At 37.2% G+C, this 22583-nt stretch overlaps 1 protein-coding gene across 4 annotated transcripts in view; it reads right to left on the reverse strand.

The window, feature by feature from the left end:
- The window catches only part of NEBL (nebulette), a 119326-nt gene extending 98208 nt beyond the window's left edge, over positions 1-21118 (reverse strand). The window contains exons 1-5 of one of the 4 annotated variants that reach the window (XM_010859903.1): positions 20793-21118; positions 20632-20703; positions 12173-12277; positions 9860-9970; positions 3946-4056 (exon numbers count right to left, since the gene is read on the reverse strand). In XM_010859903.1, the coding sequence (XP_010858205.1) occupies positions 3946-4056; positions 9860-9970; positions 12173-12277; positions 20632-20703; positions 20793-20873 (480 nt within the window). In that variant the 5' untranslated portion in view covers positions 20874-21118. The remainder of the gene's footprint in view (positions 1-3945; positions 4057-9859; positions 9971-12172; positions 12278-20631; positions 20704-20792) is intronic. The other 3 variants (XM_010859900.1, XM_010859901.1, XM_010859902.1) reach the window with 3 other exon arrangements.
- Between the last annotated feature and the right edge of the window lie 1465 nt (positions 21119-22583).

Consider the following 22583-nt stretch of genomic DNA (forward strand, 5'->3'; position numbering starts at 1 on the left):
AACCAGCTTGAACATCTGGAAGTTCACGGTTCACGTATTGCTGAAGCCTGGCTTGGAGAATTTTGAGCATTACTTTACTAGCGTGTGAGATGAGTGCAATTGTGTGGTAGTTTGAGCATTCTTTGGCATTGCCTTTCTTTGGGATTGGAATGAAACTGACTTTTTCCAGTCCTGTGGCCACTGCTGAGTTTTCCAAATTTGCTGGCATATTGAGTGCAGCACTTTCACAGCATCATCTTTCAGGATTTGAAATAGCTCAACTGGAATTCCATCACCTCCACTAGCTTTGTTCATAGTGATGCTTCCTAAGGCCCACTTGACTTCACATTCCAGGATGTCTGGCTCTAGATGAGTATTCACACCATCGTGATTATCTGGGTGTGAAGATCTTTTTTGTACTTAGAAATGAACAAAACCTAATATACCTATTTTAATACTAAATTCTAAAAGCACTGTTTCTTAAGTCACATCAGGAATTACAGGATAATAAATATTTTTCCAATTTTTTTTAGTGATTTACTTATCCTTAAGATTTTTTTCTTTCTGATGGAATAGAAATTTTGTCTACTGATAAGTTTTTATTAATGTTAAGAAAGTATATATATCATTCTTGGAAAGAGCATTATGTCTTGGTTTCCCCTGATGAATACCTCTTTCTAATACACATTGAATTGATTACCAATATGGTATTTTGGGAAAGCTTACCACTCTAATTTCATCACAAATCTACACAGATCACATTATTTATAAAACTTAAAATGGCAGCTAGAATTTGTTTAACTTAACTTTAGAAGTACTGCTCTTCATGCCTCTGATAAGATTGATGAAAACTAATAACGTTACTGAGGTTTTCATTTCAAACCCATCTTTAGGGGAAGGTAACAGGATAGAATATCTCCAGTTTCTTTAATTACATTAGAAAAATTTGGCAGGGGTACATCCCTGAAGATACAAAAAAAAAATAAGTCAGATGAGGTGTTTTTAATCATTTTTTGATAACAGTATCAACAAGATAGGTGGTTAAATGGGTTCAGGAAACTTATGAATATGCCCTTCTGACCTAAATGCTTCTTAACATAAATTTTGTATTGATTTGACCTTCTTAGAAATCTAACCTCGTTTCATTGTTTTGAATTAACAATGATATCACCCTAAACTCTTAAATCACTCTTTAAAACTGAAGGAGGACCAAACAGAACTAGTATTTTCTGAACTGGATCTTCAACAGAGCTCTTTACATCTCATATCTAATTTATCACTTGCAAGAGCTCTCTGAGGTAGATTTCATTACCCCAATTTTACATATGAAAAAAAAAAAAAAGAAACAGATTTGGAGATACGTGTAACTTGTCCAAGGTTATCCAGGCAACATGTGTCAAAAGAAGCCTTTTATCCCTGGCCTGACTCCCAACTCCTTTTCTGACCTATGTGACAGTGGAGGATATTATGAGAAGTTATTCTTTCCTGTTTCATGATCATTGAACTTGGGGGTGAAAGAAAAGACCACTGCCCCCAGAATACTCTTCACCTTGGAACTCTCAGTTATTCCGAGGTGGAAATTTAGTCGGCTAGTCACAAAGAATCTCTTCCCAGCCTCCTTATTCACATCTCCAAAGGTATAAAGGACAGTCAGCTTCTGAAAGAAAAATGATTCCATCTGGCCCATTGATCAATGTTCTAATAACAAGTCTGACCAGAATGGAGGTAGGAATTAAAAGCTTTGAACTGTAATTGTCCCAGTTTCTTGGTTCTCTAACAGACATCAGAAAGTTGACTTGATTTTGGTGGAAATATAAAAAGAAAAGCCAAGATGCTGACATGTATTGTTTCTAGGAAAATCAGATACACATGTGACAACACATTTTGTTTTAAATTAGTAAGTCATTAATATAGTGCAAAGAGACATTTCACATTATGAAAAGGTAATTCTGTTAGTTAAACTCTCTACAAATGCATTTCATTTTACTGAAGCCTTATGGGAGACACAGTTTTGTATTTCATGGAGATGCTGTGGCCTCACCTACTTAACCAAGAGACATTCTTGCTTTCCTGTGTTTTTCAAGACCCACAATTAAATTTCATATCGTAGGGACAACAAATGTATTATTCTAAGTGACTTGACTCTAGGGGAATATCAACTACATCACAGGTAGAATACAAATATCATTCTCACTTTAAATCTGAGTAAACAGTCTTAAACACTTTCTAAATCCTATTATATGTACAAACTTTGCATGTAAAGGTTGAGCCGAGCAGGCAGAGGAGTGTAGGTAAACACATCCTTCTCCCATAAGTACACAGTGCTGAATGGAGGAGAAAGGGGCTTTCTACTCTATTCCCTCAATCCCTCAATCAAAGACCTTTTAAAAGAAAAGGCAGAGTTACAATAATAACCTCAGCTCCATGATAAGGAACTTCTGTATTTGAATTTCATTGAATTATAGAGTTAGATAGTGTCTCCTGAGGGTCTGTAAAACGGCAGCCACCTCCCCAGACCACCATGACCACCCTCTAACCCACACCATTTACAGAAATTCAAAGTTTCTTCAGCTCAAAACAGTGGAGGCTCATGGTCTCAGCTTTTCTCTCCCACAAGAGCACTGGATCCATTGAGAAATCTAATGATAACCTATTTTACCTATATTTTAAAAATTTCACTTAAAATCTTGACACAATAACCATAGAGTGACCTTTAAGAGGGAGGCAGCAGATTATAACAGGAAGAGTGGACTGGGGAGTTTGATTCTTCAGTCTCATTTTCTTCATCTACAAAACGGGAATCCGTACGTGGATTCTGTGAGAACTGAAAATGATCAAAGTCTTGGCCCAGTTCCTCGTGCACGGCAGTGCTCACTAAGTGGTTGTTATTATGGCTGTGATAGTCATTGTGTAAGCAGAAGTTCTTATAAAGCCTCCTGATAAAATGGCCTTGCTGGTAATTACAGACATGTAGCTTCTTCATCTCTTATCAATCTTAAACCATCTTAGAAAAGCACTTTTGGTATTGGCATATGTTTATACATTTGAATTAAAATGTAAAACCTCACTCAGTTCTTACTTAAGCATTGACCTACTGCAATTTAGTATCAGATGACTGTTGCCATCCTACAAAGAGATGCTGCACAGCTGGGGCTCTGGAGGCACAATTCAGAAAAGAACTAAGTGATGGGGCAGAGCCTGTGTGAAATGACAAAGATGCTTCAGGTACTTTGCAAAGAAAAGGGAGCTTCCTGACCCAACAAAGGCAAACACTTTATCTTAACTGATTCTAACCCATAAAGAACCTGACAAACAGCGCCTACTTTCCTTCTAGAAAGCAAGGAATTCATGATAAGGAGACAAATAAGCTTCCACTGCAATTTCAGGAAAAAATATTCTTCTAGGCCCCCAAGACAGTAGTGCTAGCTAAGTAAACACATGAAAGCATTGATGTACTAGCTACCTTATAGCCAAAGAAGAAATATGTTTGCTACAGGCTTGTTTCCTCTCTCTGGGCTTCTGCTTCTAAGCTGGCCATCAGGCATCTATTGTCTTCCTGCTCCTCTTGGGTCTTGTGACCGTCTGCCCCCACACGCATTCCAAAAGAAATTGTAGTGGGGTTTAGTCTCCCTAGCATCCCAGTTCTTCTGCAGTTCTAGACTGGAAACCACGGGAGCATCGCCATCATGACAAGGAAGCTATAGGAAAGGCTGTTGGAAACCCGATTTCCAGGTCTGCAAGAAGTATGTGACATTTTAAAGGCATTCTACAAGGTTCTAATAACCATTGAGAGAATAATTCAGATGTGCTTTCTGAATGGACATGGAGAGATAAAGATTAAAAAAAAGATTTAAAGTCCTTTTTGAACAGGAATGTTGTAACATTTAAACTTCAACAACTTATCCACTAGCCCTGATATGAGTTAACTACAATTTTCCAGAAAATCATGAGGAATAGCTTGCTTACATTACTCTGGTGCTTATTGACCTCCATGGCATGTTTGATCTCAGGCGGCTCCTTCATGTGGGCATAATCTGAGACTCCTTTGGCAGCATCATGCTTCTGCCTGTAGGCAATCTGAAGAAAAAAACAAATAATTTTAGTTTCATTTGGAGGTGTATGAAATTTCTTACTCGTTAAATTTCAGTATTTTGCTAGGATTTTACGTAGTATTTGGTCAAATTTGCCTAAGCCTTTATAACGAAATAATATACACAATACTTTAATCTTTGTGCTTCTGTTTAGACTAATTTCAACTCTGAGTAACTTATTTCAAAAGTTTTTGTCCACACGCTAAAATCCCTACTTGTATTCCTCTAGCTTAAATCTCATCTACAGTTTTGGGAAATCTTTCTACAACCAAGAGGTTTTAGGGTAATATATGTTCAAGGTTTAAATCCTGGGAAAGTAAATAACAAAACTGGGGAAACACTTGGATATTTAAAAGTGAATTGTTCATTTTTTAATTGACTGTTTTAATTTTATGGAGGCACAACTATAATATTAAATAAACCTTATTAAAAGCCCTAACCTTTGGGAGAAAATATAATGCAAGTCTCATATATGTCAAGCCTTGTCCTCTGTTAGAGAAATAAGCACCTTTGCAATGCCACCCATCACTACCACATTAAATCTGCCCCACACCTGTTTGGAGAGAAGACATGAGAATAATCAGAAGGAGAAATAACCAAACTCAAAAACAGAGTTAAAAACTGAAGATCCCTAAGAAAGCAAATTATCCCCTTCCAGGTAGTCTATTCCTATATTATCCTGTTTATTTCCTTCATAAGTTTAAATTACAAGCTTTCATTTTTATAAAATTACTTATTTTCTGTCTTCTCTTACTAGAATGCAACTAATTCACTAAATCCTTATAACCCAGAATAGTGCTTGACATAAACTGCAATAAACATTGGCTTAGTGAGTGAATAAATTAATAAATAAGTGAATAAATGAATGAGAATAAAACAAGAATAAATTAATGAATTACTTTTAAATTAAAATATATGTTAAAAGTTTAATGATAAGATGTTAAATGGAGTTGGAATTACTTGGTGCAAAATGTGTGTGCTTAGTGCTCAGTACAACTATCCAAGTTCAAATCTCTTTTCTGACTTCCCCACCCAGGTTTTTTTTTTTTTTAACTTCCAGTGAAAGAGAACTCAACCCAGGCATCACAGTTTCTAAATTTTGAAGGTTCTAACACAAAGTTCCTCCTTTAATGAAACTCAAATCTATCTCCCCAGCAATGCAACTGTTTGGCCATACAGGAGGATTCTAGTTCACAGGACAGAACTGTAAATGTGGGAACCCAGCTCTCAGGGATTTCCACTCCCAGACTATCTGTGCAGATTTAGGCACTAAACCCCTGTATACTCTGCTGCTGCTGCTGCTGCTAAGTCGCTTCAGTCGTGTCCGACTCTGTGCGACCCCATAGACGGCAGCCCACCAGGCTCCCCCGTCCCTGGGATTCTCCAGGCAAGAACACTAGAGTGGGTCGCCATTTCCTTCTCCAATGCATGAAAGCAAAAAGTGAAAGTGAAGTTGCTCAGTCATGTCCGACTCTTAGCAACCCCATAGACTGCAGCCTACCGGCCTCCTCCGTCCATGGGATTTTCTAGGCAAGAGTACTGGAGTGGGGTGCCATTGCCTTCTCCGCTATATACTCTACACACTCTCAAAAGTACAAATTCCAACTGTTCCACCTCTTTGGTAAGGTGTCCAAAATATACCAGATATGGCCTGACTGGTCCTAATTAGAATTCTTCAATTTACTCTAGGTTATCATCTCTAATGTGCTATATGCTGTTAATACATCCATAGATCATGCCAATTTTCTTTTGATTACTATGTTGAGATTTCTGTCAATGAATGCCCCTAAGTCTTGTTCACTCCTGCTTAGCTCTGTTCCTACATATGATTATTAAACCTCCCATATAGCACCACATGTTATTCCAGGGATAATTCATCTTGCTAGAATCTGTTCACTGATTTAATCCATTGGGAAATCTAATTTTGATGAACATATCTTTAAAATTTTCACCAATTAATTATGTTAAACAGAAACCCATTAAGAACCTCCATTCAGGCTGAGAAAGTGCATCATCCCAGTTCCATTACATTCTACAACTTGGTGGCGGGAGGAGTTTAATGGGTGGCCAAGTCTCTTAAGCCAAGGAACAACTTTTATGAGATCCGCTATAAGTAAAAAGAACTAGCATATGCCTGTCTCCTTTCTGCTGGATGCTGGGTTGATTCTGTGTTTTTAACTGTGGTACTTGTGACATTATAAACATAACCAATGCAGCTGATCATTTTGTGGGTTATCATAGAAGTAGTGAGTCATCAAGCACAATTTTAAAGAGCACTCTTTCTTAAAAAGGCTATGTAATTTTCTACTCACTGCATTAAAATAGTCATTTCATTTATAGCTGCTACTAAGCACCACTTTAGAATTAAGATTACATCAAATTGGAAGCAGCTGAACTTTAATTTATCATATTAATTTTCAGCCTTAAAATAGCTAATGGAAACGTATGTTGAGCTAATCAATTTTCTAATAAATTTGATTTCGTAGGATGTGTCATTATTGTGTAGCATTTCCCCAGGTTAACACTGTGTTCTTCATACCTCGTGAGTTAAGGTTGCTATGGCCCTAGACACCTAACTAGGGGAAGATACTTGCAGTAGTCTTATGTAAACTATATGTAAATATGTTTACACAAGGAATATATACATTTATCTTATATATTTCATCTTATATGTTTATATCTCATCTCTACATATAAAAGATGTATTATATTTCTGATTTGCAGTATATTTCATAACTACTATACAGGTACTGAAGTGAAAGTGGCTCAGTCATGTACAGTTTTTTGCGACCCCATGAACTATATAGTCCATGGAATTCTCCAGGCCAGAATACTGGAGTGGGTCACCTTTCCCTTCTTCAGGGGATCCTCCCAACCCAGGGATCGAACCCAGGTCTCCCCCATTGCAGGGGGATTCTTACCAGCTGAGCCACAAGGGAAGCCCAAGAATACTGGAGTGGGTAGCCTATCCCTTCTCCAGAGGATCTTCCTGACCCAGGAATCGAACCGGGGTCTCCTGCATTGCAGGCAGATTCTTTTCCAACTGAGCTATCAGGGAAGCCAATCCCATAGCACAGGCAACCCTGAAGCTCCAGAAACAGGACCGTGTGGCCACTGTAGATACAAACATAAGCTCTCATATATCTTCGCCATTCAGATGCCTGAGCAGCCTGTATCACTTCTATGATAAGGGACTATTTAGCCTCAGCGTGAGACAGCCCCTGTGAGAAGGGTCTCACCACTTAGTGGCACAGTCCATCCATTTCCAGAACTTTTATTTGTGATCTTTGTAAAATTTTTAGTGAGAGTTATCTAACAATATGTCCTCCTAAAATCTCCACATCTGTCTCTCTTTTTTTAAAGGGATTTCTATGTATCAGTCATTTTCTATAAGGAGCATTAACCTTGTCACTTCAATCTCAATATAAGTGTTTGCAGATTGATTTGAAGATAATAATTTGTCCCAATATCAAAAGTTTAGGATAGTTTTCACTAGAAACTGGAACATGCTTACATTTTAGAATTTGCCTCATATTCTAATTCAGGTTGCCACAAATCTGATACTATTTGGACACATATTCTAATTCAGGTTGCCACAAATCTGATACTATTTGGACACAGTAAAAGGTTAGTTCTTTAATTATCACAAATACTATTAAATTGTTCTACTTTCTTGCCTGTCATTATCAGGTAAGCTCTGAGAATTCCAATTTTAACAATAATAAAATAGATTTATGTGTATCTAAAGAAATGTTATTACAATTACATAAATCTTTGAAATAGACACCTTCTTCAGAATCCAGGTATTTCCTTTCTAACAAGTTCAAAGACTAATTATGACCCTGGGCAGTGATGCTTCTTGAGAGCACATATATTTCTTTCTCAGGGTGCATATTCTCCTCTGGAATAATACCTGTTACCAATTAAGCCACAGTCTATTCTGGAGAAAAACAGGAACAGATTCCAAAATGTCCAATGTGGATTACTTTTTATGTTAAGTTCTATGTACACATAGTTGTATACTATAGACATGCTTATGCCATAAAAAAATTTTGAGAAAAGTTATGCACTTCCAAAGCAATTAACAATGTAAATATCTGAAAATGTTACCTTCCCAAGTAAGTATAAAACTAAGAAAAGATTTTTCTTTTCTTTATTATATAACTGTTGCTTATTATTATCGCAAAAATCTTGTCAAATATCAAATGTTATAATTATTTGCTTTATAAAGAACTCTGTATGATTAGCAAGTGGCTGGGTCACCAGATGCTGGGTGGGAAAGAAAGGGCGGGCATATTAGTCCTGGTGAGCCATGCAGAGCCCTGACATATATTTTTAGCCTCATGTTGCACAGCTGAGATTAGCTTACTGCCAAGCTGGGTACACAGTGGACATTTAAGTCTGTGATAATGAAGTACTTAAAGATATTCTGCAAAGAATAACCATACTTGGTGTTGTTCAAGAGTAATCTATTTTCAGACTATTTTAAAGTTATCTACGTATCCTCTACTTAAAAATAAAAGGATTCTGGAGAAAGAAGTGAACTTGTTTAATAATTTTAAAAAAGAGGGGTAGAAATAGTAAGAAAGAGGTGGTAATAGATATAGCTTAGAACCAAGACTTGAGCGAATTCACCCATGTTCATATGCTGGCTCTGCTGTTTGTCTGTTGTATGACCTTGGGCAAGTCACCTAACCTCTCTGTGCTTCAGTTTCCACATCTCCAAAATGAGGCTATCTCATGGAGTTGTGAGCATCAAGTGATATAAATACATGTGAAATGAATAGAACAGTACCTGACACATAGTGAGCATTTTTATGCATTTATTATTATTAACCAAAAATGTAGCATGAAAAATATAAACTATGTAAAAGGAAACATTTCCTTAAAAAAAACCAATCAACTGAACAAAAATGCATTTTACAAGTATTTATTGAACACCCCTTGTGTTCTAGGAGTCCCTAGACTCCTAAGCACAGAGATGAGGCAGGGAACAAGACAGATGAGGTTCCTGCTCTCTTATGGATGAATAAAGTAACCAAAAAAAAAAAATAAAAATCACAGTATACTATGAAGAAAACATAGCAATAATATGAGTGAGAAAGAGGAGAAATATTCTATTTTGAAATTCTGTTTTAAGGAACACAATAGATTAAATGCATTAAGGATTCCTTCTGTGTTAATGTACTCTAAAAGGAAAATTACTCCTAAACTCTCATGGATTCAAAATGAGTTTACATAATGATAGTTCTTAAGTCTGTCTGCAACTTACAATCATTAAAATAGCCATTTCCACCTGGTGGAGGCTTTTTTGGGAGCCTGATATAGTCTAAGTGAAAACACCATCCAGGAGAAAAAAAAAAATTCAGGAACCACTTGTCTAATTGAGGGAGCACAGATCTGTGGATCCTGACTTTAACCATTAATTCTTTATGTGATTTTTAATAAGCTATGGGTATGTTCTCTCACAAGTTAAATCAAAGACTAGTTTAATATTTGCTATAAGATTGTAATCTAAGTAAACTGTCTAGATAAGATTCATATTTGCTCTGTTAGTAGTGGAGAATGGGACTAGGAAAGACTGTATCATGTGACTAACACACTGGCAGGGCCTTGTCTCTATCTGTGACCATCAGCGACCGTCACTCTGAGTGACTGCTGACAGAACACGAATCAGTTGCTTCCAATGTTGTTTATCTAAGAGAAACAACTCTTTGCAAAATGCTAAACAATGTGTATTAGGTATATATTTGATTACATAACCGTATAATAATCTAGGAGAACCACACCTCACTCTGTAGTTGTGTGACTTCTCTGGCAAAGACACTGTCAATTGTGGCTGGCATCTGCTTATAAAGAGAATTGGAAAGGTCCGCCTTAATGGTGCCTTTGTATTTTGCCTAGGGGGGAAGAAAGAAAAGAAAAATAAATATGTCTCCGTTTTTCTTTTACTGCGAATATTGAAAGAGAATGAAGACAAGTACTTTCTTAGGAAACAAATTAGTTGGGATTGACACATATACACTGCTATGTATAAACTAGGTAACTACTGAGAACCCACTGTATAGCTCAGGAACTCTACTCCAGGCTCTGTGGTGACCTAAATGGGAAGGAAATCCAAAAAAGAGGGGATATATGTATACGAATAGCTGATTCATTTTGTTGTACGGCAGAAAATAACACATTGTAAAGCAACTATCCTCCAATAAAATATTTTTAAATACGTAAAGTCAACTTTAATCTCAGATACCGAACCCGACGGTCATATTTGAAGAAATAAATCCAATTTATCATGGTAAAACCTTTAAATCAAACATGCAAGAAAATAACAACTGGAAGCGGGGAGTTGAAGGATGGGAGAAATGGGTGCAAAGCGGTCAACAGGTACAAGCTTCCAGTCATAAAATCAATACCTGGGGACATAAACTCTAGCATGGTGGCTACAGTTAATAAAACTGTATGACATATTTGAAAGTCACCAAGAGAGTAAATCTTAAAAAGTAATCATCATAAGGGAAAAAAAAGAAATAAGATGTGTGACTCCACATGATAACAGACTTCTTGTGGTGGTCCTTTCACAGTGCGTACAAATGTGGAGTCCTGAAACTAATATAATACTCCACGTCAATTATACCTCAAATGAAAATTTTAATTAAATCAATTTAATTAAATAATGGCTATTTTTCTACTTAAACTCATGCACATTTCTAAAAGTAATTCTATTGTGTACCAACAATTTCATATATTTGAAATTGTTGTCTCATATTGTCAAAAAATATGTGAGAATGAGACACTGAGCTGTTCCAGAAAACACAAGTCATTAGAATTTGTCTAGAACCTGAACACAAAGGACAGCCTTCCTTTATTCAAATCTTCTTAACTTCTTCCACCACAACGGCGGGGTGCTGAGGTTGGGGAGCTTTTTTGCTGTTTTTGCACTTTCCCATATACAATCTGCACTGCCTCTAAATGATCTCAGTCATTACTCATAAAGAGAGACACTCATTCACTATTTCCTCTTGGGAAGATTAGGTTCAAAGGAATGTAACAGTTTGCCCTCTTCCTTTTTTTTTTTCCTCTGTAGTTAACTCCTTCAGGAAAAAGCCTCAATTAATAATTAAGAACACCAAGCATTTCTCTGTGAAGGAGAAATAATATTTAATAGCTTACACAAGTAAACAAAACCATGGCTTTCTCCACTCTATCCACAAGTCCCTGATGTTACTCCTACTTGGAGCCAGATTTGAGTGTTGATTCATTGAGCATATAGCTTGTGTAAGCCTTGTGTTCCCATAACTCTTCAGATTTTCATACTTAAAATTTACCAGTTTTCTTCAAAATGCTTTCATGTTGGCAGAAATAATCCCAAGAATATCACGTTGTTCTTTTTCCAATAACTTAGGAAACACTAGAGGTCAGTCATCTACAACACTAGCTAATCATCTTCTTTTCGAGTTTATCTCTTCAAAATGATCTATTCGCAGACACTGGCATTGCCTCATCACAGAAATCACTGTTAACACTGTGCTTTATAACACAACATAAGCTGCAGTTCTACATGCGCTCAGAAAAAGATTATATGATTTTTCAGCTGGAAAATGAACATAGCGCATTTCTTACTCTATGATTTCATAGCAGGTATCTCTGTTGAGCTGATCCTAACCAAAAATAGTTCAAATTGATCTGAAGTTACTTACCAAAGATACCACATTTTATGGAATCTGCTGATCAGTTTGACTTATTTTCAAAATGAGATTGGATCATTTATATCTAATAAGTCTGTTAAGAAATAAAATAATGGAACTTCTGAGACTATTTTGCCAGTACTTTCTATTGAATAAAAATATCTCCTTTTAATTTGATGTAAATAAAAAAAGGTTAGAGTCAACATAGATATCTATAATAAAACATATCAACAATAGATAGTAAGCTACCAGTTTACATAAGTTAATTGACATAATGCATAGAATTATATATACAGATATTATTAATATCAACATTCAGTGGTATTACCAGAAACATTATTCTCTAATTTTAATACACAAACTTTTCTACATAAATAGAAAATAATACAAGCCATTTAAAAAGTTTTGATACCTTACCTCAGAAATAAAAGCACCAATGTGTTTTACATGGTTTAGCATAGGCGTGTCAGTCACAAACGTACACTTGCCTTTAGACTTTTTATACTCTTCTTTATAATGGATCTGAAAGAGAGAACATTTTACATAAGAGAAAGAAAACAACTCTAATGCTCCCTTTTTAAACAGAAGAATTAACTTGCACAAGTCTATTTTCTGAAAAAAATACTCCAATGTGGAATGATGCTCAAAACAAGCCAAATCAAATAAACCGATATCCAGCCCAGAACAACAAAGGGGATGAGGCAGGGTAAGAAAAAGGCTGCTCTTTATATAAGCAACAGTACAGTTACTGTCAAGGATCTTGCGTGTTGGACCCACACTGACTGTGGGTCCTATTTGTCCAGCTTCTTCAGCATAATTAAGAAACATCGGTACCACGTATAAAATAGCTAACTCATAAGAACCTATTGTATAACACAGGGAACTCTGCTCAGTGCTCTGTGGTGGCCTAAATGGGAAGGAAATCCAAAAAAGAGGGGATATATATATACATACAGCTGATTCATTTTGCTGTACAGTAGAGACTAACACAATATTGTAAAGCAATTATACATCAACAAAAATTAATTTAAAATAATTTTTTTCTTTATTTTAAAAAGAAGCATTGCATAGGCTTCCCAGGTGGCTCACTGGTAAGGTAAGAATATTGGAGTGGGTAGCCACTTCCTTCTCCAGATTTTTCCAATCCATGGGAAATCCCATGGACAAAGGAGCCTGGTGGGCTACGGTCCACAGAGTTGTAAAGAGTTGGACACAACTTAGCAACTAAACAACAACGAAGTATTGCATGCATACTCAGCACACTCCTTTATCACTTGATTTCTTCAAACCATGCTAAGATTTCTCAATAAATAAATCTGGTTCTGTGCTAAGCATGGCCTTTCTCAAGATAACTTGAATACTTAGAACTAATACACAAGTTTGAGGGAATACATACAGCAGATGTATATAAAATAGGTATTTCCAATTTACACATTTTCTGTGTAGCTATGTCATACCACACACACAAACTTTAACTCACATCTTAAAAAAAATTCTCCATTTCACTCATACAATTGTCCTAATTTATTGTTACTTTAAGCCACAGACCCTAACAGGTAAGCCTATGGTCAAGCAGAAACACAGTTGCCTATCTCTGGGTTTAAAGTTAAGAGTCATCAGGACAGATGTGACCGATTAAGAAGAGGACGAAATTAAACAAATGGAGATTACTGTTAGCATCATTACCTAGACATGCTGGATTAGAGGAGGGGGCATAAATTGTGGCCACAGTGGGATTCTGGTCACTAATTAATTACGCTCAAATCAAAGGTTGACTATCCAATTTATGAGAACCCATAGGCCTCCCCAACCTCCTCCGCTCCCCCAAGCATAGAACCCACCGAGAAAGCCTGTCACCTGTGGAGATCACTGCAGAATGCCCCCTTGTGGTGGCAGGCAGGCAAATGGGACAGAGTCCAGAAAGGCTTAGCTGAGCAATCCTCATTTTCTCTTTCCATTTCACTAGTGAGAGGAATCACTCTCTCTCCCCTCAGGAGAGGCCAGGATTACTCTGCGAGAAGATCCCGCATGGGCAGATAAGTCAAAAAGAAGTCAGGAACTATAGAGAGGGATCTGAAATGTAATCCCACTGCCACACTAATTGCCATCCAGTCTGAAAACTGGGCAGGCAAAACCTATGACTGTTTGAGAGGATGAAGGTAATTTGCTGAAAGTTGTATCACCCTGTAATAAAGTCATGTTTATCTACCCAAGACTGTAAATACTTAGACTGAAAAAAATGTCATAGTTCAGATGATTAAATTACATGGCCTCCCTAATTACAGCCTAAAAGTGAAGTTTAACGGTATACACTACCTGGTTCTTAAAGAACATGACTAATGTTGATGTTACACTTTAACATGACATAGAGATTTTACCATATTTGAACAGACCTAAGGGGCATTATTTGACCTGAGGTGTAACCAGCCACAAACATATTGAGTAACGTTATTTTAAATGCCGTATTTCACGGCGATGACTCAGATATTAGATGCTGACCACATTAAACATTTGCTTTATTCATGAAATCAACATTAGAACATATTTATCTTATCTAAGCACTAAATTGCTTTTTTTTTCTTCTCAAAGATTAGCCATAATTTTAGGTCTCTGCAAATCACCGTCCTCAGTCACTAGTAATTAAACTGTTAATGGCACTATGATAAATAGTAGGCTATTTTGATCATAAGGAGAAAAAAAGTATCTCCGTTATATAATTAAGCGTGAGAGAAAATAAGCTATCATTAGGCTTAAGTTTGGCTCATTATTTTTATCTTTCGCCACCATCTCTTCCCTCTCCCATTCACATTCTTCACAGCAGTGGTATGTGCTGTGGCTACAGCCTCTGATAAGCTCTGATTTGAGCAGAATGTTCAGGACAGGAGCTAGGGATAAAGGCGAAGTGTTTATTTCCTCTGCTCTGCAGGCAAATAGTTCAGTTTTAAGTGTGCTCTCCATTCCTTTCTCTGGTCTTTATTTAAAAGATAAACACACACACATACATCTACTATATGCTTATTGTCCCTCACATTGTATTTCTAATGAATTTTACAATATGAGAGACAGTAAGCATATGATCTTATATTTTTATATAAAGAATACCACGAATTAGTAGCTTTCGTATACTAGGAGAATTGGAAAAAAAAGATGAAAGGGAACTACGTCGATGATTAATTATCTTAGGTAAAATAAAAATCACTGAGTAGACAGTCAATTCCAAATCTAACAGATGGCCCCATCTATTGGATAGATTGCCTCTCCAAACCCTTTCTTTCCTAACAATAGCACTCAAGTGTATTTACGGGAGAAGATACGCCCCTACCACAGCCGCAAAGGACAAATTGCTCTGAGACAGGCATGGCTTTCTCATTCCCTTTGGCCAGTGATCGGTTGGGGAAGACAGGTGCCCAGCTCTGGCCATGAGATATTCTTGGAAGTCTCCCCGGCATTATTACTGGTAAAGCTCGTACAAGGGGAAAGACTTGCTGACACAGCCCATTGACACGTCCACCTTCTGTCTTCCCCAACCACAGGAAAACAGCAGGAACCAGGCCATCACAAGACAAGAAACCACCGTACCAATGATGGCAGAGCAGAAGGAAAGGAGCCTGAGAGACTGATAACATCAAGGCTGCAGCCCCTCCATCCAGGATTCATCTCAAAAAAATAGTCATCTATCTGTTAAGCCCCTGTGCTAGGATTTCCGTGTTCTGTGCAGCCATCTGCACTCACAACCAACACACAATCCAAAGTTGATGACTTAATGTCAATCAGATGCCCTAAATAATTTACTTTCTGCTGACCTCACCCATTAATCCCACCATGTCTCAACTACAGTTCGACTTAAATTAGTTGAGTGTGCTTCCTCTTTCTAGCCTAGTTTCTTTCACTTTAGTATGAGACCAGCTAATGGCCGAAAGCGGAAGACAGATGTAGAAATGTTAGAGGGTATTTCCTTTTACAAGAATTCTTAACCAGAAGGAGCTAGGAAGTCTTTTCACAAATGGAACCACATTGGCTAAATGCAATGAACCCTGGAAGACAGAGCTGCGGCTCCAGCACTGTGTGTTAACTGAGGCGCCCAGAGCCAAGGCTGCTCTCCCAGGTTTCTGAACACCATTCGAGCTTTCTCTGGAGGGGTAACCATGGAATCCCATGTTTTCAGCATCGGGAAGGGTTACCCACAATAAACAATGTTCACTTGCCTGGAAAATGTTCTTCCTGCTGCCACACAAATGAACACCCTAAAAAGGTTTGAATCAAAACACTGAGTCAGAGGCTTCTGGCAGATGCAAGCTCACTTGCTCTGCAGAGACTCTTTATCCTAATTTACAAGAAACATACAAAGGGTCCCTTTTAACCTACTATTTTTTATGACCACCCTACAAAAGGCTCCCAGATCCATGATGCTGACTGCTCAGTGTAGTCAGTAGGTTTGATTTATTCAAGGAATTGATTAGATAGCTGAGTAACAGGACAAAATACCAAACAGAGGATATCTGGGGAAATAAAAAGCATTACATGGCTAAGAGAAAAATAAAAAAGGCTGCCTCAGAGAACCAGGTGTCTCTCAAGATTGGGAAGTGAGCTATGCAGAGGGAAGCCCCACAGTATGGGCAGAGCATATGCAAAGCAGAAATTAGGCAAGGCAAAAAAAAAAAAAAATTAAAAAAAAATTTTTTTTTAATGCCTCATCCTGATCCCCAAAATGAAGCCATCTGATCTGAAAAACAGACATTTCTTTCTATGGAGAATTCTAAACAGTGCAAGCCTTCCAGGACTTATCACTAGGCCATTCTTACTTAACATTTTAATGAATTATCTGGCAAGGGCATGATACAGCGAAGTCTGCAGGTCTGCTGATGACCTCGCGCTCTTTTGGAGAGGGAGATGGTAAACTGAAAGAGACGAACTGCAGAAGCTCTCAAAGGGCTGTGCGAGAGGGTGGGCCACTACAGATTAGATCATCCCTAGCAAGGGAAAATCACTCGGACTATTAAAGGAGGATGGGCCCTACATGATCGGCTACAAGTCAGAAATTAGGACTGGAAATGGCTGAGGATGCTGTCCTTACTGAGGCTGATCTAACGGCTTTCTGCAGGCCCCCTTAGTCCAAGAAACTGTAAATATCATCATAAAACAGGCAGGAAACAGCATGCTTCCCTACTCATAATCACAGCCATCCACATCTGGACCTCTGCGCACAGTTCTCGTTATTACATCCTGATAAAGACACATGAAACCTCAAAGAGGTCTGGAGAGGAATGATCAGAATGATAATGAAGGGGATGCAGAGAGACTGTGCCATGAAGAGAAATCCATGAAACCAACCTTCTCATCTGGAAAATGGAGCAGAGTCGTGAGGGGCTACCAGCCAGGCTTTGGACTTGGCCAGATCTAAACCTAATTCTTGTCCCCATCCCTGACCAGTCGGTGGCCAAGGACAAGCTACTCAATGCCAGCTTTCACCACGTCTGAACTAAGGCTCACGGGGCCCACAGCACCAGCTCACTGTGGCATGACATACAGTATTGCATGTGGAGGGCCTGGCACACAACAGCAGAGAAAGGACATCGTGGTGGCCATGGTTTGGGAGTCAGATAGACCTTGTTCCAAATCCCAGGTCAGTGTCTCACTAGCTGTGTGATTTGATCAAGAAAATGTGAGCCTGGGACTTCCCTCGTGGTCCAGTGGTTAAGAATCAGCCTTGCAATGCAAGGGACACAGGTTCAATCCCTGGACAGGGAACTAAGACCCCACCTGCTATGGAGAAGCTAAGACTGCAGGCTGCAACCAGAGAGTCCATATGCTGCAATGAAAAATACCGCATGCTGCAACAAAGACACGATGCAGCTAAACAAATATAAATAAGGAAATGTGAGCCAGCTTCTTAAAGCTTCAAGATGTAGGACTCTACAAAGCTGGCAAACAGAAAACCAAATTCACATGGTGACAAGCTGCAAACAGATTGCCTTCAAACAAACAAAAAGGCTCAGGTAAACACATGGATTTCCCCCTTGGGATATAAAGGATTATAAAACAAGACTAAAGTCCTTGAAGGTTTGTCTTTAAGATTGAGACTGGGGCAAAGACTGGTGGACTAAATTAAATGTGAGCACGAACAGATGGACACTATCAGAGACATAATAAAGACTTGACTGGAACTCCAATCTAACTCAATTCATCCTTTCTATATTTGCTTTTAGCTCCGTATTGATGCAATTTCAAATATACATTTTAGACCACTATCTAGTCATGCCGACAACACAACAAAGAAAAGAATTTCAAATTTAAGTTAATCTGCTCCATATAAAACACTGATGACACCAAGTGTGAATGAACAAGTTATTACTTAATAATACTATTTAATTACATTTCTAAAAACAATAGAAATTTGATTCAGTTCAATCCCTGAAACTCTTCCAGAAAGGGTAAATTAAAATCTGATTTTAAAATGATTGTACAAACTCTTGATTCTTTTTTTTTTAAGAAACAAAGAAAGTAATTGTTCAGACTGTTGGTTGGTAAATATAAAAATTTCAAAAATTGAACCAGTATTTTAATAAGTATGGAATTCTCTTTGGAAACAAAATGTAAACATGTACACATATATAAACTAGGCCACAGTAATATGATCTAAATATTTAAGTAGAATGGGCTATGCAATATAAACCTATAATAAACAGAAATTACTCTCATGTATTTGACTTCACCTACATGAGAGGAAAATAACATGGCTTTTGCTTTGTCAAAACAGTAAAGGCCATCGCCCCTCACTACAAGATTGGTTTTGAAGTCACTGAGAAATGTTCTTATCACCTACTAACTAAAGTTGTCACTTTAATAGTTTATATAACTTGACTCAGCCACAAATACACCTCAAATAAAACAACACTGGAAGAGGTACTATCTCCAGAGCTCGGAACTTGAAGTTTTACACGGTCACATCACTAATATTTGTGTAATACATAATAATAAAGCTAAGGTACACTTTGCATGAAAGCTACAGGACAGATAACATGGCAGACTGGCTAAGAGACAGGGCTTCATGTTCAAGTCCTGATCCCCACTACTTCACTGTGTGATCCGGGCAAATTACTTAACCTCTCGGACGGAGCCTTCTTGTCCTTCATCTCTAAAATGGGAACACAAGAGAGCCTACCTCACAAGCTGCATTAGCTGGCACTTAGTCCTCAATAAATCTTAGCTGTTGCTGCTTTTACTATCACCGTTGCTGCCGTTATCATTTCATTATTATTATAGCTTACAAAGAACTTTTACATATAGTAGCTTGTGACGAATATTAAGAAATGGCACAAAGAAACACGTTGTCTTCCATACTTTTCACTCAAGATTTTCCAAGTTCTTATATTTAAGATGTATCTTTTATAAATAGCCTATAGTTGAATACCCAGCTTGATGTATTTTCACTTTTGGATTATTTATTTTGATTACATTTAATGTGATAATGTGCTTATTGATATATTTGGATTAAAACCTACTATCCTCCAAAAAAATAAATAAATAAATAAAATTTAATTACATTACATGTCAAGTATACAGGAAGGAGTCTGATTTCCACCATCCCGGCTCTTCTAACAAACCAGAAGGGAGCACAGAATCATATATAAAATGTGATCGGATGGATACAAAATTAATTTATAGAGACAATCGTTAATAACAGCTAGCATCTTGTTACTCACAATGTTCCAGACAATTTACTAAACACTTCAAATGTGTTATCATTTCTTAATCTTAGTATTCTACACGCTTCCCTTGAGGAACTTTGTCCTGCCAGCCTGTTCAGGGTTACTGTTAAACTACTCAGGCAGGCTATTTCAGAGAACACTGACTATATGGCCCAGGATTGATTTCCTCTGCAAATAAAAGTCTGTAAACTATTCTGATCATCTTGCTTAAGAACAACAATAGAAACAACCAGTTCTCTGCTCCCCTTTCTAGATAAGACAGGCACCTGCTCATGCCTCATGAGCCATCTTCCCTGTGTACAGCAATTCTCTTATAACTGTTCTAGTGAGGATCATCTAAATTCTCATCCCAAGAGAAGAACACATTTATTTCCCTTGCTTCTACCATCCTAGTTTGCGTATTTACTATAGATAAATAGTGGACAGAAATATACAGATTGTTGTTGTTTACTCGCTAAATTGTGTCTGACTTTTTGTGACCCAAAAGACTGCAGCACACCAGGCTCCTCTGTCCTCCACTATCTCCCAGAGTTGACCCATATTACTTAATTCTGTAAACCCAGGATTCCCTCAATACACAACATAAACTGATCCCAGTTAACAAAAAAAGTCACAGCAACAATGCTCCTTTCACTAATAGCATCATCCACATCCAGTTCAGAGTTCTCAACATGCAGTTCAGTAAACTGTGAATCCTAAATTGCTAATAAATATCACACGCACGTAGAAACGTTCATGTTTCTGGTCTGGGAAACTACTGGATTCATCAGATTCCATAAAAGCTACTCAAAATGCTAAAAACCATTCATTTAGATAGAGATCCTCTCAAAACAAATTACATCATTACACAAATTGTAAAAGGCTTTGTATTCTCAATGGAATATGTTCAGAAATCTGATGCTTTATGATTTCATGCCAGAGTGACAGTGAAGTTGAAGAAGGGACAAGATTCTGGCTTAAGAACATGGAGACATGTCCCCACAGAAATTCTCTGTCTAGGTGACCTTGGGAAAACCATCTAACATTTCTGGACTTAGTTCCATGATTTGGAAAATCACTGGGTTTTAAATAAATGAGTTCAGGGTTTTCTCCTCAGCTCTCTGATTCTACGATATAATCATGCCACATAGGCAAGGCAAAACAGATAAAAATTTTTAAGCCACTTACATCACTAATGAGTTCAGTGCACCTTCTGGCCAACTCCATACTCAGGTCTTCAATAACAGGCTTAAAGAATACCTGTCCAGGGAAAAAGGAAAGGAAACATTTTTCTCATCATCAACTTTAAGGAATGAACACCACACCTCAGCAGGCGCCTTCTCACCCACCTTGTCTTCTTCATTTTCTTCTTCCCCTGTTTTTTCTTCTTCAGTTTCATCTTTCACATCCTCAAATACAGGAACCCTCATTTTTACTCTTAATATATATATATATAAAATTCACAAGTGCAGCACCTTTTTATACACTGCAGCACCCTTGAGACCTTGGCATCTCTGTGTTCTGGCAGAAATGACCTTGCCCAGGCCTCCTCCCTGTTTAGCTCACTCTTCACCCTCCTTATCACAGCTGCCTGTGAGTGGATAGAACCGGATCACTGAGGTTGGCAAGGACTAGCCTCATAAGAGGAAAGAATATTTTAATAGGCAAAATTCAAGTGAACTTTTCAAGTCAACATTCTTTAAACTGAGACAAGTTTATTAACATTTCATGAATTCAATTCATTCATAAAATAGTTTGAACAATATTTAGAGATTCTGGGAAAACCACTCAGCTATAACACTCAAGATAACACAGTGGAAAGCCTACTATCTCAAAGATTCCTCAACTCCATCTAAATAAAGCTTTCACTGGAATGTCAGACATACCCCAGAGTTGGTATGGTGAATCTGGATCGTTAAACTCATTTCATTAAGTTAAATTAAAATTTTTATGAGACATATATATACTTTTTCAGTCTAAAAAAATACTTGATATTAGCTGATTAAAGGCTAGTAATTTATCATGGAAAGCCCTTTGAACCACTTCGAAGAATCTATTCTGAGTTAATTATGGTTGTTAATCATACATTGCTATTGTATTATTTTAATTGTAAACATCATTAAACATGAGAAGCTATAGTTAACATAGGCTGATACATTATTTAAGAATTCTAGAAACATCATTATTTCAAAAAATAATAAGTACCCTCTTTCAATTCTGCCCATAGGGTCAATTTTTACACATTTCACTAGATATCTGTATATTTCTCAATGCGTAATACATGCTTGGAAAGGTTTAGAAGGATAAACTATAACAATATTTACAATGCAGTATGTATCACCAGTTATATAATTTAAAATGTATTTCTCAAAACAAACCCTTTAATGTCAACGAGGTAGTTCTAAGACTATACAGTTCAATTTATCAATTTGTTTTTTAAATCCTAGGATAAATTAATATTTATAAAGCCATAGCATATCCATGTGGGACATAATAAAAAGTACCTTGTGGTGAATAATGAAACAAATGATATAAAACATAACTTTAATCAAAAAATACATTCCAAGCAAAAAAGTATGATAATGTTTTCTCTTAATAGCATATCCAGTTGTTTGTTTTTTTCATTTTTGGAGTATAATTGCTTTACAATGTTGTGTTAGTATCATATTTAGTCTTAAATTTTTTAAATTGCCTTGGTCTTGCCTAAAAATTCTGAAAAGAAAAAAATTCTATACAATCATCATGTATAGATGTCTCAAATTGTGCTGTATGAGGCTAAAATTCTGCAGAATACTCTGAAGGGGAAAAGGGGGTTTCTTAAACAAACATGTCTGGGGAAACCTGTGTACTAATCTATACCCCTGCCACTTAGAGATCCACAAGGCATAACGACACATTAGAAGCTCCCACACCACACCTTAGAAGACCCACAACCAAGAAAACCATTTAAGTTTGCTTAACCCAGCAATTCCCCAAAACGAAAGCCTATTCATCTAATCTAATCTATCTACTACCTGCTTACATACCTACCTACCTTTCTGTTCTTTTATTGACATTTGATACTGCAGAAAACTAACATTCTTCTGTGAAATATTACTTAGGAAAACACTGTTGTATTCTGAAAAAAATGGTTGTGTTCT

This window comes from Bison bison, unplaced genomic scaffold (genome assembly GCF_000754665.1).
Source record: "Bison bison bison isolate TAMUID 2011002044 unplaced genomic scaffold, Bison_UMD1.0 scf7180017864461, whole genome shotgun sequence".
Lineage (NCBI taxonomy): Eukaryota > Metazoa > Chordata > Mammalia > Artiodactyla > Bovidae > Bison > Bison bison.